This window comes from Phacochoerus africanus, chromosome 9, assembly GCF_016906955.1.
Source record: "Phacochoerus africanus isolate WHEZ1 chromosome 9, ROS_Pafr_v1, whole genome shotgun sequence".
NCBI lineage: Eukaryota > Metazoa > Chordata > Mammalia > Artiodactyla > Suidae > Phacochoerus > Phacochoerus africanus.
In genome coordinates this window covers 76219110-76244944 of record NC_062552.1, presented here as the reverse complement: position 1 = coordinate 76244944, position 25835 = coordinate 76219110, and the positions used below count along the sequence as shown (strand labels likewise).

At 53.5% G+C, this 25835-nt stretch overlaps 4 protein-coding genes across 5 annotated transcripts; 2 read left to right on the top strand and 2 right to left on the bottom strand.

Annotated features, from left to right (window-relative positions):
- Positions 1 to 1826: 1826 nt before the first annotated feature.
- Positions 1827 to 4545, top strand: PSME1 (proteasome activator subunit 1). Its single transcript, XM_047796091.1, has 11 exons — positions 1827 to 1986; positions 2571 to 2603; positions 2745 to 2807; positions 2925 to 3035; positions 3124 to 3169; positions 3287 to 3384; positions 3634 to 3702; positions 3788 to 3855; positions 3949 to 4003; positions 4079 to 4165; positions 4327 to 4545. The coding sequence occupies exons 1-11, from the start codon at positions 1948 to 1950 to the stop codon at positions 4405 to 4407; spliced, it is 750 nt and encodes a 249-aa protein (XP_047652047.1). The 5' UTR covers positions 1827 to 1947; the 3' UTR covers positions 4408 to 4545.
- Positions 4544 to 6962, bottom strand: EMC9 (ER membrane protein complex subunit 9). Its single transcript, XM_047796092.1, has 5 exons — positions 6474 to 6962; positions 6259 to 6335; positions 5129 to 5198; positions 4942 to 5036; positions 4544 to 4780 (listed from the first exon to the last, which is right to left on the bottom strand). Exons 1-5 carry the CDS (start codon positions 6669 to 6671, stop codon positions 4600 to 4602), a joined length of 621 nt encoding a protein of 206 aa, XP_047652048.1. The 5' UTR covers positions 6672 to 6962; the 3' UTR covers positions 4544 to 4599.
- Positions 6963 to 8208: 1246 nt separating this feature from the next.
- On the bottom strand, positions 8209 to 11553 carry PSME2 (proteasome activator subunit 2). 2 transcript variants are annotated; one of them, XM_047796416.1, is made up of 11 exons: positions 11413 to 11553; positions 11074 to 11106; positions 10580 to 10642; positions 10252 to 10338; positions 10117 to 10147; positions 9931 to 10028; positions 9257 to 9325; positions 9034 to 9101; positions 8815 to 8869; positions 8426 to 8512; positions 8209 to 8336 (listed from the first exon to the last, which is right to left on the bottom strand). In XM_047796416.1, the coding sequence occupies exons 1-11, from the start codon at positions 11458 to 11460 to the stop codon at positions 8256 to 8258; spliced, it is 720 nt and encodes a 239-aa protein (XP_047652372.1). In that variant the 5' UTR covers positions 11461 to 11553; the 3' UTR covers positions 8209 to 8255. The 2 variants fall into 2 exon arrangements, with proteins under 2 accessions (XP_047652372.1, XP_047652373.1); XM_047796417.1 differs by lacking the exon at positions 10580 to 10642.
- Positions 11554 to 12330: 777 nt separating this feature from the next.
- Positions 12331 to 25481, top strand: RNF31 (ring finger protein 31). The gene is given in 24 exon segments (XM_047796423.1): positions 12331 to 12717; positions 12804 to 12924; positions 12927 to 12949; positions 13099 to 13254; positions 13461 to 13520; positions 13616 to 13691; positions 14151 to 14185; positions 14187 to 14329; positions 15064 to 15205; positions 15207 to 15458; positions 15627 to 15917; positions 16162 to 16410; positions 16531 to 16716; positions 16827 to 17033; positions 19842 to 20015; positions 20099 to 20197; positions 20291 to 20380; positions 22130 to 22244; positions 22350 to 22468; positions 22716 to 22829; positions 22977 to 23034; positions 24734 to 24830; positions 25077 to 25245; positions 25357 to 25481. Coding segments are annotated over 24 exon segments (3222 nt in total). The 5' UTR covers positions 12331 to 12525; the 3' UTR covers positions 25411 to 25481.
- Positions 25482 to 25835: the final 354 nt, after the last annotated feature.

The following is a 25835-nucleotide window of genomic DNA, read 5'->3' as shown; positions in this document are numbered from 1 at the left end:
CTCACAACAACACTATGAGCTAGGTTTGGTAGTGTTCCCATTGCAGAGTTGTGAAAATGGAGGCACAGAGGTTAAGTAACTTTTCACAGCTAGTAAATATCAGAGCCAGAATTACTAACCCAGGCGGTATGGGTCTGTTGTCTGTGCTCTAAATCATGGATAAGCAAATGAAAGCCCTCTTGTGGCCACTGTTTGTATGGCCTGAGAACTAAGAAATGGTTTTACACTTTTTGTTTTTTGTTTGGAGGGGGTTGGCTGTGCCCACAGCATGTGGGAGTTCCTGGGCCAGGGAATGAACCCACTGAACCCATGCCACACCAGCAACCTGAGCTGCTTTAGTGACAATGCCAGATCCTTAATCCATTGAGCCATAAGGGAACTCTGGTTTTACTTTTTTTGTTTGTTTTTTTGTCTTTTTGCCTTTTCTAGGGCCGCTCCCGCAGCACATGGAGGTTCCCAGGCTAGGGATCTAATCAAACCTGTAGCCGCCAGCCTACACCAGAGCCACAGCAATGCCAGATCTGAGCCGTGTCTGTGATCTACACCACAGCTCACGGCAACGCCAGATCCTTACCCCACTGAGCAAGGCCAGGGGTCGAACCCGCAACCTCATGGTTCCTAGTCGGATTCTTTCACCACTGAACCATGACGGGAACTCCCTGGTTTTACATTTTTTAATGGTTGAAAAAAAAAATCAAAGAATATTTCATAACATGAAAAGTCAATGAAATTCCAATGCCAGTGGTCATAAATAAAATTTTATGGGAACTAGCCATGTTAATTCATTTAGGCATAGCTATTTACCTGCTACAGTGGCAGAGTTGGGTGGTTTCTAGAAGCACTACAAAGCCTAAAATATTTACTATCTATCCTTTTATAGGAAAGTTTGCCAACCCCTGGTCTGAACCACACTATCCTCAAAAAATAAACCGGCTACTATCAGAGAAATAGTGCTATGAAGGTCCATAAAACAGGCTGCTTTCTAACAGACTTGCAGGGAGTTAGGAGCATTCTCTGAAGAGGTGACATTTAAACTGAGAATAGGAATGACGTCCTGGGCAGGGGAAGGGTGTGTCTGGCAAAAGGATTATCCAGGGCAAAGGACCCGAGGCAAGAATGATCCTGACACTGACAGGTCTGAAAACAAAAGTAAAGCCTGGGTAAATGAAATGAAAGAAGGACAAAGCAGTGGAAAGTGAAGATGAAGGGCAGTTAAGTGCCAGGCACACCTCCTGGGCCAGGAAAATCGTTTGGACTTCTAAGGTCAGAAGGAAGCTGAGAAAGTTTTAAGCAAGAGCAGCGAGGTGGAGTCCCACTGCCCTGTGGAAAGTGGGTTACAGAGGACTGGAGTCCACAAGGGTCAGAAGAGAGCTGACGGCGGCCTACAATGGGCTGATGCTAGAGTCTGAATGTCACTGCATGAGCCAGACGATGCCCGTGGAGCCAGGGTCCACACTGGCAGGGCAAAGGAAAGGAGGCCAGGTCTTGCTCCACCACCAAGTAAAGAAGGAAGAGAGCCAGATAAGGTTTATCACTTATCACGGTCCCAGGCCGAGTTGGGAAAGAAGAGAGGCAGAGGGCAGTCAAGAGGAAGGGAGACGGGGACGCGGAGGTGGGAGGCGGGGAATGCAGAGGCGGGCACCGGCCTGGGGGCGGGGGGGGGTGGGCGGAGTCGGTAGGCGGGGAGTCAAAAGAGTGGCGGAGATGGGGAGGCGGGGCGGGGCGGTGTCGGGACGGTGGAAGCGCTCCTCTCCGGCTCTAGGGGGAGCCGCGACTGGGCCGCTTCCCCGAGCCCCTCCTCCCCCGCGTCTCTCCTGTCCCCGCCTCCTCCAGTACCTCCACTCCCACTACCCAGGAAGGCGGTGCGGGGAGCGAGCGCTGCTTTCGCTTTCCCTTCCCCGTGCCCACTCCTCGCTCCGCGTGCGGCGCTAGGCCCCCTCCCCGGCCATGGCCACGCTCAGGGTCCAGCCCGAAGCCCAAGCCAAGGTGAGCGCTGCGGGTTCGAGGAAGATGCCCATCAGGGAGGCGTGGCTCCGAAAGGCTGAAGGTGTCCGTGACCCGCCCCCCAGCCCCCCGACTCGAGTCGGGGTCAGTCATCCGAGCCCTCGTGAACCCTGCTGCCCCGAGCACCTGAGCCTGGGGAACCTGGCCAGGTCTGCTTGTCGGGAGAGGGAGAGGCGAGGCGAGGCGGTTGAGGTTCAGCGAGGTGAGGTGAAGCAGAGCGCCGGCGTGGAGGGGAAGCCCGCTGGCCCCGGGCCCACACACAGACGGGGTGCCGGCCCTGCTCTGCCCCCACGGGAGGCCCGGGGCCCCACTCCACAGAGCGCTTGGACCCCGCTGGAGTCGCAGTGTCTTGCTTCCATCACTCCTCACGCAGCCCAGGAGACCTGAGGGGTCAGTTCCCACTTGAACCCCTCAGCCTTCACCGCCAGGAACGTTCTCGTTCCCCAAACTTCTCCCCACCCGGGATCCTCTCCACCCTTCCCTAGGTCAGGCCCTACACAATCCTTAGGGTCCTCGAATGAACTGGCCATAACGCCAGGTGTCTGAGGGCTGCCTATGTCCTGCAGGTCGATGTGTTCCGTGAAGACCTGTGTACCAAGGTAAGACCTGCCTGCCCCGACCCACCCTTACCCAATCCCGCTGCTCAGCCCTTCCTCGCTGGACAGTGGCAGCCCTGCTTCACTGCCTAGAAAGGGCATTTGATTCTGAACCCCCCATCCCTCCCCACCCACACCACACAGACAGAGAACCTACTCGGGAGCTATTTCCCCAAGAAGATTTCTGAGTTGGATGCATTTTTAAAGGTACTGGGGCTGGGCGGGGAGTAGAGTGTAAGGTCTCCAAGGGAGAGCCTGGGGGGCTATGAGAGGGAGGAGGTGAGAGCTTGCCCTGCCCCCATTCCTTCTCCCACTCTGCACCAGGAGCCAGCTCTCAATGAAGCCAACCTGAGCAATCTGAAGGCCCCATTGGACATTCCAGTGCCTGATCCGGTCAAGGAGAAAGAGAAGGAGGAAAGGAAGAAACAGCAGGAGGCAAGTTGGGAAGAGCCAGAAGGAGGGACCCAACCCTCGGGAAAATCAGGCTGAGGCCTGACTCCCAAGTGCCCCCCTCTCCCTGCAGAAGGAAGACAAAGATGAAAAGAAGAAGGGGGAAGATGAGGATAAAGGTATCATTGTGGTGGAAGGGATTTGCATTTTACCTCCCAGGAGTTCCTTCCTAAGGATGCTTCTTCCCTGCCCCTCACAGCCCCAGCCATGTGACTGACCCAGTGTCCACCTCCTAGGTCCTCCCTGTGGCCCAGTGAACTGCAATGAGAAGATCGTGGTCCTCCTGCAGCGCCTGAAGCCTGAAATCAAGGATGTCATTGAGCAGCTCAACATGGTGAGCCCTCCTCGTTCTACTCCCAGACTTCAGATCAAACCCTTTGTCCTCCTTTGTCCATGCCAGTTAGGGCATGGCACCTGCCAGCTCTTTACAGGCGAGGGCACAACAAGTGAAGCCAGAATACCCTGGGGCTCCGAACAGACCTGACATACTTCTCCCCACTGTGGTCAGAGAAACAAAGAAGGACAGGAACCTGGGATTTGGGGCGGGGACTAATGGGGCTTTGATGCCATTCCTTCCTCCCAGGTTACCACCTGGTTGCAGCTGCAGATACCTCGGATTGAAGACGGTAATAATTTTGGAGTGGCTGTCCAGGTGAGAGCGCTACCCCACTCTCTTGCCTTCCTTCTCTCTCCAGTCCATGCTGTCTTCCACTTCCCCCCTTGCTTTCTTTCCCCAGGAGAAGGTTTTCGAGCTGATGACCGCCCTTCACACCAAGCTGGAAGGCTTCCACACTCAAATCTCCAAGTGAGTGACTTGCACCCACATGCTCTGCCTTTGGCCGGGATTGAGGCCTGGGCTCCCTCCTCCTCCCACTCCACACCCTTCTGCTTCCCACAGGTATTTCTCTGAGCGGGGCGATGCTGTGGCCAAAGCAGCTAAGCAGCCTCATGTGGTAGGTGAGGCCTAGGTCAGGGTGCATGGGAGGAGGGACACCTTTGAAGTCAGGCCTGACCCGTGTCTCCCACAGGGTGATTATCGGCAGCTAGTGCACGAGCTGGATGAGGCAGAGTACCGGGATATCCGGCTGATGGTCATGGAGATCCGCAATGCTTACGTGAGCAGGGAAGGGCAGGGGTGGGCAGGGACCGCTTTCCCAGGCCACCCACTCCCTGATGCACGCCAGGGGGGTGAAGGGTAGCAGAGCTCCCAAGGCTAGAAACGGGGAACATCCACTGAGGGCCTGCGGCTGACCGCCACTCCTCCCCGGCCCTGTAGGCTGTGTTATATGACATCATCCTGAAGAACTTTGAGAAACTCAAGAAGCCCAGGGGAGAAACAAAAGGCATGATCTATTGAGAGCCTCCCCTCCTTCTGTGATGGGTCCAGCAGACCTTCCTGACTTTTACTGGGGACTCCAGGCTTTCCCCACCTTCTGCCTGTTGAGGTTTCTCCCTCACCTTGCCTCCCAGGCACAATAAATATAGTCATACCGTTGCCCAACAGCCCAAGTCTCTTTATTGGATCCTGGGCCTCCCCTCTGGCCCTGGCTCAGGTCTTTCCACTGGTGGAACCAACCCACTGGGTGATCTGGACGTTGAGCTGCTGGTTGGTCCAGTCCTCCCGGATGTCATCAAGGTGGCAGTCAAAGTCCACAAGGTGCTGGTGGGCCCGGCCCTCTAGTAAGGCTCCCACCATCTGCCGTGACTCTTCCCAGTCCCTCCACATCACTCTGAAATAATAACCCCCATGGAGGTCAAACTCAGCAGGCATTGGGGCCAGACACTTGGCAGAGGTTGGGGTCTAGAGAAGGACCCTTGGGCAGAACCAATGACAGAGGAGGCCCAGGAGCTGTGGGCTTCTAAGAAGAGGTGGAGGGAGTGGGGCACTCACAAGTTCTTGTCCTTGGGGACCCAGCGGAGACCATGGTTCTCCAGGACGATAACTGGGGGCACATGAGGCTGGGGCACCAGTTTCTGATTATCCAACTGTGTGGACAAGGAAGGGCAGGTAAGGGTTTCAAGGATCCCTCTTCCTACTACTTTCTTTCCAACTCCCCACTCTGAAACCCAAGCCTCACCATAACGAGTACTGCATCAGGAAAGAATTCTGCAATCCGCCCAGCGATTTTCAAGGCCAGGGGCCCAGGGCTGTGTAGAGGGAAGATCAGAGTCGTGAGGAGCCTACTGTGGATAGACCCCATCCGTCTGAGCTGGGCCTCCCAGGTCCCATAGATGTGGTTGCAGCGATGGCATTTCCCTGTAGCTGGCCTGGGGGGGCATCAGGCTTACTTGATGCTTCACGCTTAACTGCCCAAAGCTTGAGTGCTGTGGAAAATAGGTGCTCGGATACTGCTGGTGAGAGTGGAAATCTAAGATAGTCTTTTCTGGAGAGTAAGTTGGTGTAACCAACCAAATTTATACTGTATACTATACATATGCTGACCCAGAAATTCTACTTATTAAAGAATTTACTGTAATAATAGGACAGTGTCTATAATAACGAAAAACTGGAAACAACCTCAATGTTTAATGTAAGGCATTAAATAAATTATGGTACATCCATACTGATGCTGTATAGCTGTTACGGTAAGGTAGATAATAGTGTAGTGATGGAAAGGTGTCAGATATTTATTAAGGAGGAAAAAGCAAATTACAAAACAGTATCAGTTGATCCAGATACATGAGTACTATGTAAGTAGATAACTTTTTCTACATACAGCTGACCGGTGAACAACGAAGGGGTTAGGAGCAGAGACCCTCCTGCAGTTGAAAATCTGCAGGTAACTTTATAGTGGTCCCTCCATTACAGATTCTGCATGGGTATTCAACCAACTGTTTCACCTATTAAGGTCCGCAGGCAGCTCAAAACCATCTTGTTCAATGGTCAACTGTATATATAAAAAGAAACTTTCTTTTTTAAAAAGTTGCTGCTTGGGTTTCCTTTGTGTTTTTTCAGCACTTGTGGGGGGGGGGGCGGTGCATCTCAGTTAAAGCAGGTGTCAGCCTGTTCTTACTGAAACGTAGTTGTCCTCCCCACCCCCAGGAAAACATGTTCCCTTACATTTCCTCACTGCAGTACCAGCCTAGTGCCTGATGTACAGTGCCTACTCCTAAGCTTTTGATGAAGGAAAAATGGAGAGAATGACTAAGAAGGGTTCTCTTGACTCCCCCACCCCATAACCCTTAGCCTTCTGCCTCTGGCACTCACCTCTGGTCGTCCAAAGCTGCATTGGCATGGTAGTACCCTGCCACTACCAGCCCGGCCTGCGCGCCCCACACATCCACCTGCCATGGGAAAGGGGCCATCAGTAACTAAATCGTGCCGCCCGCCCCGTGGGTGCGCACTATTGCCAAGAGGCCAGGGATGGGCGTAGGGCTGTTAGGGGCTGGTTAGGGTGGTAGGTGGGCGTCCAGCGGCGGCACCTGGTTGAGGGCGACCTCCAGCATGACAGACAAGGCCAGGTGGCTGTGGAACAGGGGGACACAGTCGGTGAGGCACAGGCATTCTCCCGACCGCGGCGCGGGCGCCAGCAATAGCCCGTTGACAGCGGCGTGCGGGTAGCGGGCGGCGTGCAGACACATCTTCACGTAGGCCCGGGCGGAGATCTCCACCTCCCCCATGGCGAGCGGGGCCCCCAGCTCTCGTCCGCGAAGCCCCCTCCAACGCCCGAGGGCCCGCTTGGGCCCTTCCCCGTGCCTCCTCACTTAGGTTCGACAGTGGCGCTGACCCAGCTCAAAGACAGCCCACGGGCTCCCGCCGATCTTAGCCTAGCGACCGGCCCCCACCTGGCCCGGAATGCGGGCGGCCTGGATTGCATGCTGCAGCACCGAGCTCCGCCTCCCCCCGCCCCCAAGTGGCGGCCACAGAGAAACGCTGGCCTCGGGGACACGGAACCTGCGCCTCCAAGCCTGACCAGCTTCTGGAGTCCCGCCCATGTAATGATCTTTGATAGGTTTAGAGTGTCTCGTTTTGCCCAATCACCAACCGCATCCAATCTTGCCCCGCCTTTGTCTCCAGCGGTTGAAAAAGAACCCACAACGGTAGAGAGAGCTTCCCTCAAGCTGATTGGCTAGGCTACCCCACTTCGGCTCCGGATTGCAGGATGACTGCGTCTGTTATCTCTGCCGCCCGCCCCTACAGGCCCAGCTGGGTGGAGCCCGCGTCCCGCGTCGGGTGTCTTTGGAACCTTGGAACTTCGAACCAATGTGACTCCTACTATAGAATGAATGGGTTTGTGCTCTAGGGCGGCTCTGCCACTAACTAATGAGCCATGTTACTTTTGCAACCACAGGTTATTGGGCCGTTGGTTTCCTCAGTGTAATATCTACAGAAATAAAAACGGCTTTGACTGCAAGCGGGGGTAAAGGTGAAAAAGATTTTTATAGGCCCATCCTTCCGATAATGTCCTGTGGTATAATTTCCTTAAACCAAAATGTTTTGGGAGCGTTTTTTTCCCCTCCCAGCTCTTGAGAAGGAACCCAAGCATAATTTTCCCGGGGAAGCCTCATTCTCTCTTCAGGCTTGCTCTGAGCTGATGGCAAGGGTGGTTTCTTTCTTCATTCCCTGACCTCAGCCGCAGAGCTTTCCCTCTATCTGTCCAAAGCCTGATTATTCCTATAAGGTTCTGCCCAAATGCCGCCTCTTTCAGGAAGAACTCATGAGACCTTCCACATGGAAAAAATCTTGTGAAATCCCCAAATACAGGTTATCTTCATGGCTGTCAGGCCATGTAACTGTTATTTAGGATAACTTCTTAAGAACAGGATGGACCTCTTAACTCATCTCTGTCTTCCTGGCACCCCTCCCTTTCCCATCATCGCATTCACATTTAGTAGCTGGACAGAGGTGACACTTTGCTTTCTTTTTTTTTTTCATCTTTTTGTCCTTTTAGGACCGCACCCGCGGCACATGGAGGTTCCCAGGCTAGGGGTCCAATTGGCGTTGTAGCCGCCGGCCTACGCCAGAGCCACTGCAATGCGGGATCCGAGCCATGTCTGCAACTACACCACAGCTCACAGGCAACGCCGGATCCTTAACCCACTGAGCGAGGCCAGCGATCAAACTCACAACCTCATGGTTCTTAGTTGGATTCGTTAACCACTGAGCCATGACGGGAACTCCCACTTTGCTTTCTGAATAAATGACACACACCAGAGGTGATCCACACAAAGTACAGGTCATTTATTTCCCTTACAACCCTGGGCTCAGTACATTGATGGCTTTTCTTCACCCTTTGGGTTGACAATTTTCTCCAGGTTGCTGCTGATAATATGGTAAAGCTCAGCCTGGAAGAAAGCCAGAGGGCAACAGTCAGGTTCCTGGCCTTTCCCTTGCCCCCTCATCCACCTCCCTTAGGGGCTTACTCCAGACTCACATAGAAGGCCCTCAGGTCCAGCACCATGGCCCTGAGCTCCCCATGGGCTGCCTCATCTCGTTCGTGCACCAGGGCCCGGTAATCCATCTGGGATGTGGGAGACAAAGCTGAGTCAGCCCCATGGGAGCTTGGGACATTCGTCTGGTTTCCTCATATAGGGAATAGGTAACTTGAGGAATGAGCCCCTTCTCAGCACCAGGAAATGGGATCCACAAGATCCAGCAGAGAAAGGAGGTAAAGTTTTTGAAGCCCAAGTTTGGGGCAATGGTTTTGGCTTAATATTCTCCACATTGGGAAGGTCACAGACAAAACAAGGAGGACCTCTGTGCCCTCTTCCTCTCCCACCCCCAGCCAGTCTCCAATAACAGGCTGGTGGACTATCCACTCACTACATGGGTCTCCTTGGAGGCCTTGGCCACAGCATCCCCGCGTTCTGAGAAGTACCTGCCGGAAGCAAGGGGAGTAACCATAGGAGTGGGTGTTCAGAGAGAGATAGTCCCTCAGACCCTTCCCAAGGCCCCCCATTATCCCGATGGGCGTGTCCCGCTTTGGGAGTCCCCACAAAATGTCCTTGCAGACCCCTGTGCTGGCCCTCCAGCTGCCCTCACTTGGAAATGGTGGTCTGGAAGGCTTCTACTTTGGTCTTGACTGCATTTACCCTCTCCAGCACCTTTTCCTGTGGTGACAAAAGAGATGGGAGGCAAAGAAAACACTTCATCTTCTCCCTTTTTCACTCACTGTCTACCTCCTCCTCGCAGTTCATATCTAGTCTCTATCCCTTACTCCCCAAGACTCTTCCTGCTCTCAGCATCCTCACAGACCCTTTCTCACCTGGACTGCCACCCCAAAGTCATTTCCATCCTCAATTTTGGGGATCAGGTGCTGGATCCATGTGATCACCTACAATAAGAGACATCATGTAAGAATCATTCAACAAAATTCTGTTCTTAGTACGTTACTTCCTAAAAATAGCTACATTTAACTGAGTACTTATTATTTGACAGGCACTGTGCTATGTATTATATATCTCATTTAATCTTCAGAGCAACCTTTCAGGCTTGTACCCATTTAAACAGATGAAAATGCTGAGTCACAGAATGTCTAAGTGACTTACTTAAGGTAACCAGTTAGGTAAGTGATAGAGTCAGGATTCGAATGAAGGCAGGCTCTGATAGAGTCAGGATTCGAATGAAGGCAGTCTCCCTCTAGGGTCCAAGCTCTTAAACCAACTCACTGTATCAGAGCACCTGCACTGTGTACCTGCTACAGCAGTAGGTTCTGAGGTTATGGAGGGGGATGCAACACAGTTTGATTTAGAGGGTACCACTGTAATATCAGAGGTCTAGCAGAACAAGGAGAGCAAAAGTTATCTAAACACAAGGCACAGAAGGAAGCTCCCTATTTTGAGAATAGGTTCCTAAATGAAGGACTTGGAACTCTGAAGGAGATCAAGGCATGGCCTTGCTTGTCTTCTCTTTCTATGTTCCCCAGTTTCCCAAGCTTACCAGAATGCATTTTTCTTTGAGAGTCCAGACTTCTGGCTTAACCAGGCCAAGCAAGGCCAGGATCTTCTCGTTCCCAGGGAGAAAGCCACACTTAGGGACTGTGAGAAAGAGGAGATTTAGATCCCTTCACATCCAGCAATCAGTGTGCCATTTCTCTTTCCCTAACCTCCCCCCTTCCCCTCTTACCTTCTTTCTTCTCCTGCTTATCTGTTTCCATCTAAGGAGAAAAGGGGGGAAGAAACTTTAGAAAAGTCGTGGAGGTTGGCAGACCATTATGTACAGTGGATTTATAGCCCAAGCCCTATGCCCTAAGTGCCTCACCTCATCATCCTTGGGTGGGGGGTCTGGGATGGGGATGTCCAGCGGGGCCCGGAGAGAAGTGAGGTCGGTCACGTTGAGGGAGTCCTCCTGCACAGAGCTCACTGTCAGGGACTGCCCAGCCTCTTCCCGTCCTCCTGAGTCAGCCTTCCCCCACACATCGTAGCCACCCTCCTCCTCCCAACCTAGGCTGAGGCTTGGCACTATCCTAATGTTCCCAGTCCACTACTCGCAACTCTTCTCTGCAGTTGGAGCCCAGCTGTTAGCTAGAGAGAGTGGATGGAGAGGAGAGGGGCCATGGGTTGGGACAGAAGAGGTTCACTCTACTCACTTGCAAGAGCTGACTCAGGTATATGATTTTCTGAGGCAAAAATCTGTAGAGGAATTCCTCAGCCTGCGGGTTATGTTTCAAGGGTAAGAATCACAGAAGACACTCAGTGAGAAGTCTGAGGAGTGGGACTGGAAGGGCCCTTGGAAATCTTTGAATCCAATACTTACAAATGAGGAAACTGAATCCCTGAAAAGTGAAGGGAGCAAGCTGGGAAGTGGTAGAACCGAGGTTAGAACTGTGGTTTTCCCGCTTTGGGGCTACAGCTTTTCCCTTCACACCAAAAGATGGGAGAGGAAGTGGCAGAAGTGGGGAAGGTATTAAGAGGGGTCAAAGTAAAAGAAGAGATTAGTAACTAGGAGCTTATCTTGGGTGAAGGTTGATAAGGGAAGTAGGGCCTAGGTTGAGGGTGGGTTTAGGGGTCAGTCTGGGAAGTTGCAATGCTCAGGAATTGGTCTGAGATTCTGCGTCAAATCACTTGAATCCAGAAGACTTACCTCCTGGAAAAGATTTTGCCTGAAGACATCCACCTGCAGAGAGAGCAGTACCCGGATGTTGGTTAAGGGTCTCACTTGCCCACAGTAAGATCCCACCCCCAACAGGATGCCCTCCAACTTGGCTCAGGCCTTTCCCACTACAAGCCGCATTTCCCTGGAAGCCCCTGCCCAAGGTAGAGACTGCTCAGAGGGCAGGAATCTGGGACTCTCGGGTCAGAAGTGAAAGCACTTAGGGAGGTTGGGGGAATTCTCTGGCACGGCCTTGGTCCCCTGGAGCACCCAGTTTGGCTTCCATTCGGGAGGGCTTTTGGACCCTTCCTGGCCTCCCGTTCCCCATACCTGTTTGCGGGCTTCCCCACTCAGGCGCACCCCACAAGGCTTGGCCATGCTGCTCCAGTTGCTGCTAGATCTCCGGTCTCCCCGCTCACAGCCTAGGCTTTCGCTTTCACTCCCACGTCCAGGCCCGCCCCCCTCAACCCCGCCCCCTTCCTTCTTTTCCCCCTCCCCCTGGAAGGCAGCAAACCGTTGGGAGCCCCTCTGCCATTCTCGTCCTGTGCGACTAGGAGAGGCGGTGCTGACTTGGTCACAAGCCCAGGGGCTGTCCAGGGGAGGGGCTAGGACAAGTTGGACCGCGGAGACTGAACAGGGGCTGTCCCTTGGAGAAGGGGCGGGGCTTGTGGGGGGGTGGGGGAAGAACGTCAAGGGGATGTCCAGGTTTGGGGTGAGAAGGTGGAAGAGTGGGAAAGGGGGTGTTTAGTGGTGGGGCTCCCCTAGGAAGGCTCGACTGAGGGGAGGGGCCTGAGAGAGATCAGAGTCGGGTAGGAGAAGTAGTAGGCGGGAGAAGGGATAGCAGGATATGGAAGGGAACAGGCGGGTCTTCCTCCCGGAGGACGCCCTGTCTTCAAGACCGACTGGAAAAGGGACTTGTGTAGGGCTCAGGCTGGCAGAGTTGAGTTCCTGACTGAGTGGGATTTCCCTGTGGGGTTCGGGTAGAGAGAAGGGCTTTGAGGGAAATAAAATAACACCGAACCTGGGGCTATCCACAGGGGTTGGCACCGGACTGGACCAAGGTAGGGAAGAGCGCTAGAACAAGGTTTAAAGCCTAGACGCTCTGAGGGAGGAGCCAGTGACTATTTACCGTTCTCATTGGCTGGGGCTGTGTTGGCCACGCCCCGGTTTCCTGGGCCCCGCCCCTCCTTAAGTTTAAACTCCTCCCCTTCCCCTGAAACTGGGTCGCAATCCCGCCCTCTTCTCTAGTACTTCCTGTTCCCGCTAATCCTGGCGTGGGGCCCGAGGCCCAAGAGTGACCGTGGCCTGAGTGACTTGGGGTTCCCGTGCCGACCGTGTCGCTCCGCGAAGCCAGACCCCAGGTGCTCGGGGCGGCTCTCGGGCCGCGCCCAACCTGCTCTGGGTTCCGGCGGGCAGCGGGCTGGGGCGGACTCCTGTCTTAGGATGCCTAGGGAGGAGGAGGAGCGAGCCTTCCTGGAGGCCCGCGAGGAGCTGGCGAATGCCCTGAGGAGGGATTCCGGGCAGGCGTTTTCGGTGGAGCAGCTTCGGCCACTACTGGTCACCTCTCTGCCGCCAGCAGCCCGCTACTTGCAGCTGAACGCTGCACGCCTGGTCCGCTGCAACGCTCATGGGGAGGTGAGGCCCAGCCCCGCCTAGGAGGGGGACAGGGGAGCAGAGGCCCGGTCGGGGCTCACAGCTCTCTGCTCTCTGACTGCTCTCAGCCCCGAAACTACCTCAGCACCCTCTCCACGGCCCTGAACATCCTGGAGAAATATGGCCGCAACCTTCTCAGTCCTCAGCGGCCCCGGTACTGGCGCGGGGTCAAGTTTAATAATCCTGTCTTCGCAGTACGGTGGATGCTGTGCAGGTGAAGCCTCTGGGCCCCTTATGGGGGAAGGGGACTTAACCTGGGCTGGGGGTTGGCTAGAAAGGCCCTGAGGCTGTGCTGAATGGGGAGAGGTCCAGCCCTATTGGGAAGGGGGCCTGCTGGCCCTGACTAGTTTGAATGTGTGGCAGGGGGGCCGGGATGTTCTGCGATTATATGGCTACACAGAGGAGCAGCCAGATGGATTAAGCTTCCCTGAGGGGCAGGAGGAACCAGATGAGCACCAAGTTGCCACAGTCACACTGGAAGTACTGCTGCTCCGGACAGAGCTCAGTCTTCTGTTACAGGTGAGGTATCTTTAGTCCCGAGCACCAGGGCTGGTGAGCCCAGCCTAACAACAAAGACCCCCATGCTGCTGAACCATGGGCATAGTCCCCATAGTGACTTGGGAACTCCTTGTACTTTTCACCTTGTAAATGTTGGGGGGTCAAGGCTTTGAGGGAGGGCCTTGCTCCTGGGCTGTAGGTGGGAACTCTTCTTATCTCGTCTGCAGAATACTCATCCAAAACCTCAAGCACTGGAGCAGCTGCTGAAAGACAAGGTTGAAGATGATGTAAGGAAGGCAGGAATGGGGCCCTGGATGAACAAAGGGGACCTGCTGTGGGCCTGTATCCCCAAGCCCTTGCTCATTCCCTGCCATTTTTTCAGATATTGCAGCTCTCAGAGTTTGCCCCCTTACTGAGACAGATTGCTCCTGGCCCCCTCACCACACCCTCTGCCCCAGGTATTACTGTCCTCAACTGGGGGGAGGGAGTGCTAGTAGATCATACTGATGGAAGTTTCCTCTATTTTCTTGGTTCTCTATCTTCTTCCTTTCTTTTTAGAAAGAGATTATAGTTTCCTTGGGTTGAAAAGATATGCTGAAAAGTAGTCTGTGATTTGTCAGGTAACCTGGTCTTTTTCAGAAGGGTGTTCCATTCCCTTTTTTTTCTTTTTTTTTTTCTTTTTTTTTTTTTTAAATGGCTGCACCTGCAATCTATGGACATCCCCAGGCCAGGGATTGAATCTGAGCTACAGTTGTGACCCATGGCACAGATGCAGCCACACCAGATCTAACCTGCTGCCCCAGGCCAGGGATTGAACTTGCACCTCCACAGCAACCTGAGCCACTGCAATCATGTTCTTAACCCACTGTGCCACAGCGAGATCTCCGAGTTGTTTTTCTTTCTTTCTTGATCTCCAGGCTCCACACCTGGTCCCTGCTTCCTCTGCGGTTCTTGCTCCAGGCACACTGCACTGCTCATCCTGTAAACAGGCCTTGTGCCCAACTTGCGATTGTCTCTTCCATGGACACCCAGACCGAGCACATCACCTCCGCCAGACCTTGCCAGGGGTCCCCCAGGCTACCCACCTGACCCCCAGGTGAGAGGCTTTCTCTTCTGTGTGGGAGCAAAATTGAGGAAACTTAAAATTACTTGATTATTGGAGTTCCCATCATGGCTCAGCAGAAATGAATCTGGCTAGTATCTATGAGGACACAGGTTCGATCTCTGGCCTCGCTCAGTGGGTTAAGGATCCCGAGTTGCCATCAGCTGTGGTGTAGGTCGCAGACACAACTCGGATCTGGCGTTGCTGTGGCGTAGGCTGGCAGCTGCAGCTCTGATTAAACCCCTAGCCTAGGAACCTCCATTTGCCATGGGTGCAGCCCTAAAAGAAAAAAAATTATTTGACTGTGTGCTGGATTCTATGCTAAAGACTGTTTCATAGAGGGCAAACAGCCAGTTACTGCCCTCCAGAAGATCGTAGACATACATAACAAGCAAGTAGCAGTCACAGCAAGATAGATTATTGTGGTATGCAAATAGTAAGAGAATACAGCCCAGTCAGAAAGATCACCTCAGTCAGTGGGCAGTGTTTTAAGCACTTAGGAGGGATCAGGCCCTATGTTAGGAATATTTGCAGCCAGATATGAACCTTAAGGTGTCTTTTAAATGTTAAACAGGCTGTGGGTAGGGGAGTGTTTCCAGACAGTGAGAACACGTGCAAAGGCCAGAGCCATGTGTTGTACTGCAGGGAATGAGGGATGGCCCATGGGTAAGGGGCCCAGGCCACAGGCGGGCCCCCCTCAGCAGGCCACGTCTGCTTTTCCATTACAGCTTACCTGCCTCGGCTCCACCACGGCCTCAGTCAGCCTCCCTGCTGGCCCTGGGGGACAGCTCTCTTTCTTCCCCTGATCCTGCAAGTGCCTGTCTGCCCTGGCACTGTTCTGCCTGTGCCATGCTAAATGAACCTTGGGCAAGTACTATGTGTGGCCTGTGATCGGCCCCGCGGCTGTAAGGGGTTGGGGCTGGGGGTTGAGGGCCCCCAAGGAGCTGGGGGCCTAGAACCTGAGCTTGCACGGGGTCACTGGGCCTGCCAGAGCTGCACCTTTGAAAATGAGGCAGCAGCTGTGCTATGTGCCATATGTGAGCGACCTCGGCTGGCTCAGCCTCCTAGCTTGGTGGTGGATTCTCAGGATTCCGGCATTTGCCTGCAGCCCTTCAGGTAACCTGTTCCTGGCTTTCCCAGCTATTTATTTACAACCCGTTACCACAGGCCATTGTCTACTTTTTCATCCCCTGTTTTCCTTTAGTTACCCGGTATCTTCCCCCCAGCTTCCTGTATTTCTGTCTTGAGCCTTAGCCAGACTTCAATGGAGTAATTCTTTCTGCCTTCCCAGCAGGGGCAGACTTTGCTCTCCTCTGCCCAGACTCCCGTGTGGTACTGTATTCACTGTACCTTCTGCAACTCGGGCCCTGGCTGGGTGTGTGCCATGTGCAACCGGACCAGCAGCCCCATCCCAGTAAAGCACAGCCCTCGGCCCCATGCCAGCTCTTTGGAAGAGCGACTCCCTGAAGCAGGGCCTCTACGCCGCCTCAGTGGCCCCCTCCCCAGTTCCTCTGGGGACCTTGAGAAGCAGCGCCAAGACAAGATGCGAGAGGAAGGTCTCCAGCTGGTGATCAAGATCCGGGTGAGGATTTGGGCCTGGGCTGAGCTAATGAGGGAGGGGAGGGGCTGCAGTTGATTGATGCAAGTTCTCATAAAACCTGTCATTATGAGCAGCAGCTGTCTCTTATTGAACACCTCTCCCATGATGGCTATCATGCTGTGCACTGCTCCTGCTCTAGAGTCTGAACTCAAGCACTATCAGCATTTTGGTTCCAGCTGAGGGTGGGCAGGCGCCCCTCCTGATGGCTCCTCTGTCTGTGCCTTAGGAAGGAGAAGCTGGAGGAGCTAGTCCAGAAGAGGTCTTCTCAGCTCTGCAGTACTCGGGCACCGAGGTGCCCCTGCAGTGGCTGCGCTCAGAGCTACCCTACGTGCTGGAGATGGTGGCCGAGCTGGCTGGACAGCAAGACCCGGGGCTGGGTGTCTTTTCCTGTCAGGAGGCCCGGAAAGCCTGGCTGGATCGTCACGGCAATCTGGATGAGGCTGTGGAAGAGTGTGTGAGGGCCCGGCGGAGGAAGGTAGTAGCAGCTGGGCTGGAGATCAGGCGGGGCTGAGAGGCTGTGGATCTCAGAGCCTCTCACACTCTCCTTTGCCGGCTTTTTCCCTCTTCACTCCTCCTGACCACTCCCAACTCATAGGTGCAGGAGCTCCGGTCCCTGGGCTTTGGGCCCGAGGAGGGGTCTCTTCAAGCCTTGTTTCAACACGGGGGTGATGTGGCACGAGCCCTGACTGAGCTACAGCGCCAGCGCCTAGAGCCCTTCCATCAGCGCCTCTGGGACAGTGGCCCTGAGCCCACGCCTTCCTGGGATGGGCCTGATAAGCAGGTGCTGGAAGGAGGTGAAGAGCCCACTTAGTAGGGGAGAGGGCAGGCTGAGCGGTAGGCTCCCTGGTGTCTGACAGCTGCTCTTCCCTCTCCCCCCGAACCACATTGCAGAGCCTGGTCAGACGGCTTTTGGCAGTCCATGCACTCCCCAGCTGGGGCCGGGCAGAGCTGGCACTGTCATTGCTGCAGGAGACACCCAGGAACTATGAGTTGGGGGACGTGGTGGAGGCTGTGAGGCAGAGCCAGGACCGGGCCTTCCTGCGCCGCTTGCTTGCCCAGGAGTGTGCCGTGTGCGGCTGGGCCTTGCCCCGAAACCGGGTGAGCTGCCCCCCACCCCTACCCCTGTCCCTGGCCTTAGAACTACTCTATTCCCTTTGGACCCCCACTCTAACCCCAGCCCCTGTCTCTGGTCTTGTCTTTTGCTCTGCAGTTGCCCAAGAGCCCTGAAGGATGCTGAGAAGGGCAGGGCAGGAATAGAAATAGGCCTTTTTCTTAGTGTTCTATTGTAGGAAATTTCAAATACACCATAATAGAGAAAACTCCTCCCACCACGCATTCATCACCAAGCTTCAGCCATTATTAATGTATGGGCAGTCTTTACTTCATCTGCACATACATAGGATTATTTTTTTTTCTTTTTTTTTTTTTAGGGTCACACCCGCAGCATATGGAGGTTCTCAGGCTAGGGGTCAAATCAGAGGTACCACTGCCGGCCTACACCACAGCCACAGCAACGCAGGATCCGAGCCACGTCTGCCAGTTAGACCACGCTCAAGGCAATGCCAGATCCTTAACCCACTGAGAGAGGCCGGGGATCAAACCCGCAACCTTGTGGTTCCTAGTCGGATTCATTTCTGCTGTGCCACGATGGGAACTCCTATATAGGATTATTTCGAAGCAAATCTCAGATATCAAGATAGTTTATCTGTAATAATTCGTTTGATGTCTCTAAAATATAAAACTCTTTGAAAATTAACAGTTACCACTGTCATGCCAAAAAAAATTAACAGTAATTCTTTTTTTACAGCCACATCTGCAGCACATGGACGTTCCCAGGCTAGGGGTGGAATCCAGCCACAGCTACAGCCACAGCATTGCAGGGTCCAAGCCACATATGTGATCTACACTGCAACTTTCGGCAATGCCAGATGCTTAAAACCCACTGAGCAAGGCCAAGACTTAACCCGCATCCTCATGGATATTAGTTGGGTTCCTTTTTTTTTTTTTGTCTTTTCTAGGGCCAAACCCTCAGCATATGGAGGTTCCCAGGCTGGGGGTCCAATCAGAGCTGTAGCTACCGGCCTACACCAGCGCCACAGCAGCGCGGGATCCGAGCTGCGTCTGCGACCTACACCACAGCTCACGGCAACACTGGATCCTTAACCCACTGAGCAAGGCCAGGGATTGAACCGTCAACCTCATGGTTCCTAGTTGGATTCGTTAACCACTGTACCACGATGGAAACTCCGACAGTAATTCTTTAATGTCATCATCAAATACCCAATTGGTGGGAATAGGCCCCTCTTATATCCTGAGCCACCCCTTAACCTTAGGTCAGAAGTGGCAGTTTTTTTGCCACATAGAGCCCAGTTTAGTTGGGCTGGCTCTGTATGTTTTTTATTTTGTTTTTTACTCTTTATTTTAAAATAATTATAGGAGTTCCTGTTGTGTCTGAGTGGGTTAAGAACCTAACATAGTGTCAGTGAGGATGCAGGTTCAATCCCTGGCCTAGCCGAGTGGGTTAAGCATCTGGTGTTGCCTCAAGCTGTAGCGTAGGTCACAGGTACTGCTCAGATCCATTATTGCCATGGCTGTGGTGTAGGCATGCAGTTGCAGTTGTGATTTGACCCCTAGCCCAAGAACTTCCATATGCTGCAGGTGTGGCTGTAAAAAGAAAAATACATTTAACAAAATAATCATAGAGAAGTTCCCATCATGGCACAGTGGAAACGAATCTGACTGGGAACCATGAGATTGCAGGTTTGATCCCTGGTCTCGCTCAGTGGGTTAAGGATCCGGCATTGCCATGAGCTGTGGTATAGATTGCAGATGCTGCTCAGATCTGGCATTGCTGTGGCTCTGGCGTAGGCCAGCGGCTACAGCTCAGCTCCGTTTAGACCTCTAGCCTGGGAACCTCCATGTGCCATGGGCGCAGCCCTAGAAAAGACAAAAAAAAAGTCATAGATTCACAGGAAGTTGTAAAAATTGTACAGAGTCTTCACCTACCTTCTCTCAATAGTGAAGTTTTATATAATTGTTTTGAAATATCAAGGCCAAGAAAAAGACATTGACACAGTGCTAGCTAGACAGCAGACCTTGTTCATTTATGCACAGATGTGTATGTGTGTAGTTCTGTGCACTTTCATCCCATGTATAGATTCAGGTAACCACCACAATCAAGTTGCCAGTTATTCCATCACCATAAAGGAACCCCTTGTGCTGCTGCTTTAGAGTTGCAACCTTCCCCTCCTCCTGTCATATGGCAACTCCTGGTCAGTTCTTCATCTCTATAGTTTTATCATTTCAAGTATGTTATATGCAGAGTTCCCTTCGTGGCTCAGTGGTTAACCCAGCTAGGATTCATGAGGACATGGGTTTGATCCCTGGCCTCGCTCAGTGGGTTAAGGATGGTGCATAGCCCTCAGCTGTGGTGTACGTCAAAAGTGCAGCTCAGAGCCCTTGATGCTATGGCTGTGGTGTACGCCAGCAGCTTTAGCTCCGATTTGACCCCTAGCCTGGGAACCTAAAAAGCCAAAAAAAAAAAAAGTGTTATTTGCATGTTTCTTTTTTTTTTTTTTGCCTTTTAGGGCCAAGCCCATGGCATATCAAAGTTCCCAGGCTAGGGACCGAATCAGAGCTTCAGCTGCCGTTCTATACCACAGCCACAGCAACATTGGATCCTTAACCCACTGAGCGAGGCCAGGGATCGAACCCTCATCCTCATGGATATTAGTCGGGTTTGTTACTGCTGAGCCACGATAGAAACTCCATCTGAAGGTGTTTAGACATTTAGGTTGCCCGCCCAGTTGTTAATTACAGCCCAGTTTCCTAGGAGACACCTGGCTACTGCCCCTTCCCCCGCTAGCAGCTGTAGCTCCTGAGCCCCTCCATCCTCCCCTCCACCAGATGCAGGCCCTGACCTCCTGTGAGTGCACCATCTGTCCCGACTGCTTCCGCCAGCACTTCACCATTGCCTTGAAGGAGAAGCACATCACAGACATGGTGTGCCCTGCCTGTGGCCGCCCCGACCTCACAGATGACACACAGTTGCTCAGCTACTTCTCCACCCTCGATATCCAGGTACTGCAATCCTTAGGCCTTGGGGTACCCTGGGCTTTGAACAGGAACCTTGCCCACCCACCACCTCTGCCTCCTGTCCCCAGCTTCGAGAGAGCCTAGAGCCAGATGCCTATGCGCTGTTCCACAAGAAGCTGACTGAGGGCGTGCTCATGCGGGACCCCAAGTTCCTGTGGTGTGCCCAGGTCAGTGGTCTGTCTAGAGGAGCTGCCCAGAGGGAGGAGCAGGGATGGTTGCCTGGTCAGGCCCCGGTCAGCGTTATGCTCTCGTACCCACAGTGCTCCTTCGGCTTCATATATGAGCGTGAGCAGCTGGAGGCAACATGTCCCCAGTGTCACCAGACCTTCTGTGTGCGCTGTAAGCGTCAGGTGAGGTACCTCCATCCTTTTGGAAATACTTGTGGGTATCCTGTTAGAGTCGAGTGCTGGAGAGCAGAACAGACATGAGCTCTGGGCTCAAAGAGCTTACAGACTAGCCACGGAGGGACGGAGAGCAGAATTATACATGCCATAATTTCTATGAAGAAAACAAATAGAGGAATTCACCGGTGGCTCAGCATGTTAAGGATCTGGTGGTGTTACTGCTATGGCTCTGGTTACTACTGTGGCGCACGTTCTATCCCTGGTCCAGGAACTTCTGCATGCTGTGGACATAACCAAAAAAAAAGAAAACAAATAGGAGTCTGAGCCTAGGAATAACGGAGTGGACCTACATATAAAAGGAGGTCAGACAAGTCATCTCTAAAATGGTTTGAAGGGAGTTCCCGCTGTAGCGCAATAGATTAATGATCAGGCTGGTCTCTGTGGAGGTGCCAGTTTGATCCCTGGTTCAGGTACAGTTGGTCGAGGATCCAGTGTTACTGCAACTGTGGTGTAGGTTGCAGCTCTGTCTTGGTTTCAATCCCCAGCCTAGGAACTTCCATATGCCATGAGGGCCGCTGAAAAATAAAATAACTTTCAGGCCTGAAAGAGCAAGGGTGAGGAGTTCCCATTGTGCCTCAGTGGTAACGAACCCAACTAGTATCCATGAGGATGCAAGTTCGATCTCTGGCCTCACTCAGTGGGTGAAGGATCCAGCGTTGCTCTGAGCTCTGGTGAAAGTCGAAGACAGCTTGGATCCCGTATGACTGTGGCTGTGGTGTAGGCTGATAGCTACAGCTCTGATTGGACCCCTAGCCTGGGAACCTCCATATGCCACGGGTATGGCCCTAGAAAGAGAGAATGAGCGAGCAAAGGTGAGGAGGCAGGTGGTTAGAGAGGAGCCAGCTGCTAGATCAGGAGCAGCCCTGAGGCCTAACAGGACTGGATTGGTCTTTCATTCTCAGACTAAGCAAGGAGTAATGCTCTCTCATTTTTTTAAAAAGTTTAGTATTTGAGGAGTATCTGTTGTAGCTCAGAGGCTTAAGAATCCGACTAGTATCCATGAGGATGCAGGTTCGATCCCTGGTCTCACTCAGTGGGTTGAGGATCCCGCATTACCACAAGCTGTGGTGTAGATTGCAGATGCAGCTTAGATCCCACATTGCTGTGGCTCTGGTGTAGGCCGGCAGCTGCAGCTCCAATTCAACCCCTAGCCTGGGAACTTCCACATGCCACAGGTTCGGCTCTAAAAAGGAAAAAAAAAAAGTTTAATGTTTGATACCAGAAAGTTGTATCTATTTTATGAAACACAATAATTAACTGAACACTTGCAACCCTACCACCAAATCTCCAAGTTAGAACTCTCCCAGTGCTGTTGAAGTTGCCTGATTTACATATTCAAAGGCACCCTGGCCACAAGGGGGAGGCTGAACCATAGGGGAGCAGGACTGGAGCAGAGAGACTAGTAATCGAGGCAAGTAACTGAGGTGAGACCTGACCTGGCTCAGAGTAAGGTGGTCATAGTCCAAATGAAGAAAAGAGGACAGGGCTGAGCTAGGCTTGGGTGGCGGACAGACTTAATAGTGAATGGGTGGGGAGTTGAGATGAGAGCCAGGGCTGGTCCCTTGGTTTGGGATTTGAGCAAATGGTGGAAGGCAGTGCCATGAACTAAGCCAGGGAGCACTGGATCTGAGTGGAGGGACCAGCAAGACGGGCCTGGGATGGAGCTTTTATGGGAAGCATCCTTCCTTCCGGCAGTGGGAGGAGCAGCACCGAGGCCGGAGCTGTGAAGATTTCCAGAACTGGAAACGCACCAATGACCCGGAGTACCAGGCCCAGGGCTTGGCGATGTACCTTCAGGAAAATGGCATAGGTGAGGCTGCCTGTTTGCCCGGTAAATCTCTCCTTGCCAGCAACTCTCTTCCTGAGGGCCTGAAGTACAGTGGCAGCCCCAGCCCTGACCCGCTCTCCCTTGCAGACTGCCCCAAGTGCAAGTTCTCGTACGCACTGGCCCGAGGAGGCTGCATGCACTTTCACTGCACCCAGTGCCGCCACCAGTTCTGCAGTGGCTGCTACAATGCCTTTTATGCCAAGAATGTAAGCCCAGAGGATGGGGACGGAAGGGATAGCAGGATGGGGGCAGAGGCTGTTGAGGAAGAGCCCGGGGGAGGGGGAGAATGGTGGGGGTAAAGCGCCTTTCTCTGTCCTCTCTCCCCTTCTGCTTGCTCCAGACCCTCCAATGTCTCCATCTCCCCTGGCCCCCACACCCCTCACGCAGGGGTTCCTGAGAGACCAGGCCCCCAACAGTCTCCAACTGCCCCTCTCCCATCTGGGTTTCTGCCAGAAATGTCCAGACCCTAACTGCAGGGTGAAGAAGTCCCTGCATGGCCACCACCCTCGAGACTGCCTCTTCTACCTGCGGGACTGGACTGCTCGCCGGCTCCAGAAGCTGCTGCAGGTCAGGGGTGGCCAGCCTGGCTGGGCTGGCCAGTTGCCTGGGGAAGGAGGCAGGGTGCAGGGTGGCAAGAAGGGAAAGATGAGATGCCCAGAAATCCAACCAGCTGGCATCACAGGAACCTGACGCCCGCCCTTCTGCCCTCTTCAGGACAATAACGTCATGTTCAACACAGAACCCCCAGTAGGGGCCCGGGCAGTGCCTGGAGGTGAGTGTTAGGACAGGCCTCGGAGAGGACAAGAGGAAGGGCTGGACTCCTGCTGTGTGACAGGTGAAGGGGAGGCTTGGGGCAGCTTGGACCAAGGCCTAGAGCCTGTCCTGGGCTTGCTTGTTGTGCTCTCTGGCCAATCAGCCTCCTCAGCTTCCCCCCTAGGTCAGGGATCAGATCTGAGCCGTAGTTGTGACCTAAGCCACAGCTATGGCGACACCAGATCCTTAACCCACTGTGCCTGCATCAAACCTCCATCCCAGTGCTCCCAAGATGCTGCCGATCCCATTGCACCACAGTGGGAACTCCTGTTTTGTTTTTAATTTTTTTTTTGGACTTTTTTGGTTTTTTTAGGGCAGCAACCCCTGCATATGGAGTTTCCCAGGTGAGGGGTCCAATCAGAACTGTAGCTGCCAGCCTATGCCAGAGCCACAGCAACTTGGGATCCGAGCTGCATTTTTGACCTACACCACAGCTCATGGCAACACCAGATCCTTAATCCACTGAGCGAGGCAAGGCATTGAACTCATATCCTCAAGGATGCTAATCCGGTTTGCGAACCACTGAGCCACAATGGGAACTCCTTTAATTTTTTTGTTTCTTTGTTTTTTGTCTTCCGAGGGCCGCACCCACAGCATATGGAGGTTCCCAGGCTAGGGGTCGAATCAGAGCTACAGCTGCCAGCCTAAACCATAGCCACAGCAACGCCAGATCCAAGCCGTGTCTGCGACCTACACCACATTTCACAGCAATGCCAGATCCTTAACCCACTCAGTGAGGCCAGGGATCGAACCTGCAACCTCATGGTTTCTAGTCGGATTTGTTTCCGCTGCGCCACAACAAGAACTCCTAATTTATTTTTTGACTGCACCCTCAGCATGCGAAAGTTCCTGGGCCAGGAATCAAACTGAGCCATGGCAGTGACAATGCCAGATTCTTACCCACTAGACCACTAGGGAACTCCCTTAGATAAGGCCATATTATAGTGCCCAGCACCTTGACGCAAATTTTATTCTCCCATTCCCAAAAGATAACGATTCATTAGGTAACTCAATGACTATTTAATGAAACTTGCTAGTTGTACTGTTTTAGGTTCCAAGAGGGCAAAAGAAAAATGTTCTGATTCTAATCTCCACTTCTTACCATCTCATAGACTAAGACCTTCAGAGAATAAGTTAACCTTGCAGGGGCTAAATCACAACCAGAAGAGCTGCCTCAAGCAAGTATATGATTACAGACCAAAAATCAGCTTGGATAAAAGCAAGAACAGCAGGGGCCCTGCCTCTACATCAGAAGTGGTTTGGGAGTTCCCTTTGTGGCTCAGTGGTTAATGAACCTAACTAGGATCCATGAGGATTCGGGTTCAATCCCTGGCCCTGCTCAGTGGGCTAAGGATCCGGCATTGTCCTGAGCTGTGGTGTAGATCACAGATGTGGCTCAGATCCCAAGTGGCTGTGGCTGTGGCATAGGCCAGCAGCTACAGCTCTGATTTGACTCCTAGCCTGGGAACCTCCATATGCAGCAGATGCAGCCCTAAAAAACAAAAACAAACAAAAAAAAGTGGTCTGCATGATGGCATCTCTGTGTCCCCTCCCTGGAGGCTGCCTCCCATGCCTCTGTCATATCCCAGCTCTCTTGGGGCTTTGTGGTCCATGGCCTTCCTCCCCCTGACAGAGTCCCTTCCTTCCCTTACCCCTAGGTGGCTGCCGAGTGATGGAGCAGAAGGAGGTGCCCAATGGCTTCCGGGATGAAGCCTGTGGCAAGGAGACTCCTGCTGGCTATGCTGGCCTCTGCCAGTGAGTGGCAGGCAGGGCACAAAGCATGGCAGTGGGGGAGACAGAGGGACTGGGTCTCTGGGATCAGTAGGTCCTGCAAGGAGTGGGAGATGGGACCCTTCCAGGCAAGAGGCAAAGAGAGGTAGTAGCAGGCAGTGGGCGCAGGTTGGCAAGCGCCTACCGAGCCACAGGTGAGGGGTGTTGGTCTTGTTCATCCGAGGATCAGCCAAACAGAAGAACAAATATTTCACTCTATCATCTCCCCAGGGCACACTACAAAGAATATCTTGTGAGCCTCATCAATGCCCACTCTCTGGACCCAGCCACCCTGTATGAGGTGGAGGAGCTGGAGACAGCTGCCGAGCGCTACCTGCACATGCACCCCCAGCCGCTGCCTGGGGAGGATCCCCCAACCTATCACGCACGCTTATTGCAGGTAAAGCCTTCCCCCGGCCTGGCCCCTGAGCCCACTCCCTAGAAGTCCCCTGTCCTGCCTGTGCCTGAGCCCCATGCTTCCAGTATCATCATCTTCTCTCTCCTTCTGCAGAAGCTGATAGAAGAGGTGCCCTTGGGACAGAGTATCCCCCGCAGGAGGAAGTAGCTGAGGGCGAGGGTCCCTTGGTCCGACTTCCTCAGGAGCAGCTCCAGCACTAATAAAGAGGCATTTCCTTGCCCAGGCTTCTTGGTGGTCCTTCTTCCTGACCCCACCATCTGGGGGCACCAGGGAAAGGGGGTGGAGTGAACAGAGCTTTGCCAAAAGGGCTCCCTCAGCCCGCTGTCCAGCCCACTCTGGACTCAGGCCAAGAAGGAACTGGCCTCGTGGCTGGCCAGGGGAGGCCCTCCGCATCCAGCCCCCTGGCCTGGGCTTCTCTTTCCCTGCCTCCTTGCTTTCACCAAATCCAGCTGATGTGTGGGCTCACCTAGTAGGTAGCAAGCAGGCACTGTAGGGGAAGGCAGATGCCCAAGTGGTACAGAGCTAACCAGCGGCCCCAGGCCAGACTCCAGGATACTGCAGCCTCCCTGGGG

What these genes read in the sequence shown, in the direction of transcription:
- PSME1 (XM_047796091.1), top strand. Translation starts at nt 1,948, where the DNA reads ATGGCCACGCTCAGGGTCCAGCCCGAAGCCCAAGCCAAG. An exon ending in AAAGGAAGAAACAGCAGGAG is followed by an intron (nt 3,036 to 3,123) that starts GCAAGTTGGGAA and finishes CTCTCCCTGCAG; the next exon opens with AAGGAAGACAAAGATGAAAA. An exon ending in CAGCTAAGCAGCCTCATGTG is followed by an intron (nt 4,004 to 4,078) that starts GTAGGTGAGGCC and finishes TGTCTCCCACAG; the next exon opens with GGTGATTATCGGCAGCTAGT.
- EMC9 (XM_047796092.1), bottom strand. Translation starts at nt 6,671, where the DNA reads ATGGGGGAGGTGGAGATCTCCGCCCGGGCCTACGTGAAGATGTGTCTG. An exon ending in CTGATGCAGTACTCGTTATG is followed by an intron (nt 5,037 to 5,128) that starts GTGAGGCTTGGG and finishes TTGTCCACACAG; the next exon opens with TTGGATAATCAGAAACTGGT. An exon ending in GTCCCCAAGGACAAGAACTT is followed by an intron (nt 4,781 to 4,941) that starts GTGAGTGCCCCA and finishes TTATTATTTCAG; the next exon opens with AGTGATGTGGAGGGACTGGG.
- PSME2 (XM_047796416.1), bottom strand. Translation starts at nt 11,460, where the DNA reads ATGGCCAAGCCTTGTGGGGTGCGCCTGAGTGGGGAAGCCCGCAAACAG. An exon ending in GTGGGGAAGCCCGCAAACAG is followed by an intron (nt 11,107 to 11,412) that starts GTATGGGGAACG and finishes CTCTCTCTGCAG; the next exon opens with GTGGATGTCTTCAGGCAAAA. An exon ending in ACTTTGGGGTGGCAGTCCAG is followed by an intron (nt 9,102 to 9,256) that starts GTGAGAAAGGGT and finishes TTGTCACCACAG; the next exon opens with GAAAAGGTGCTGGAGAGGGT.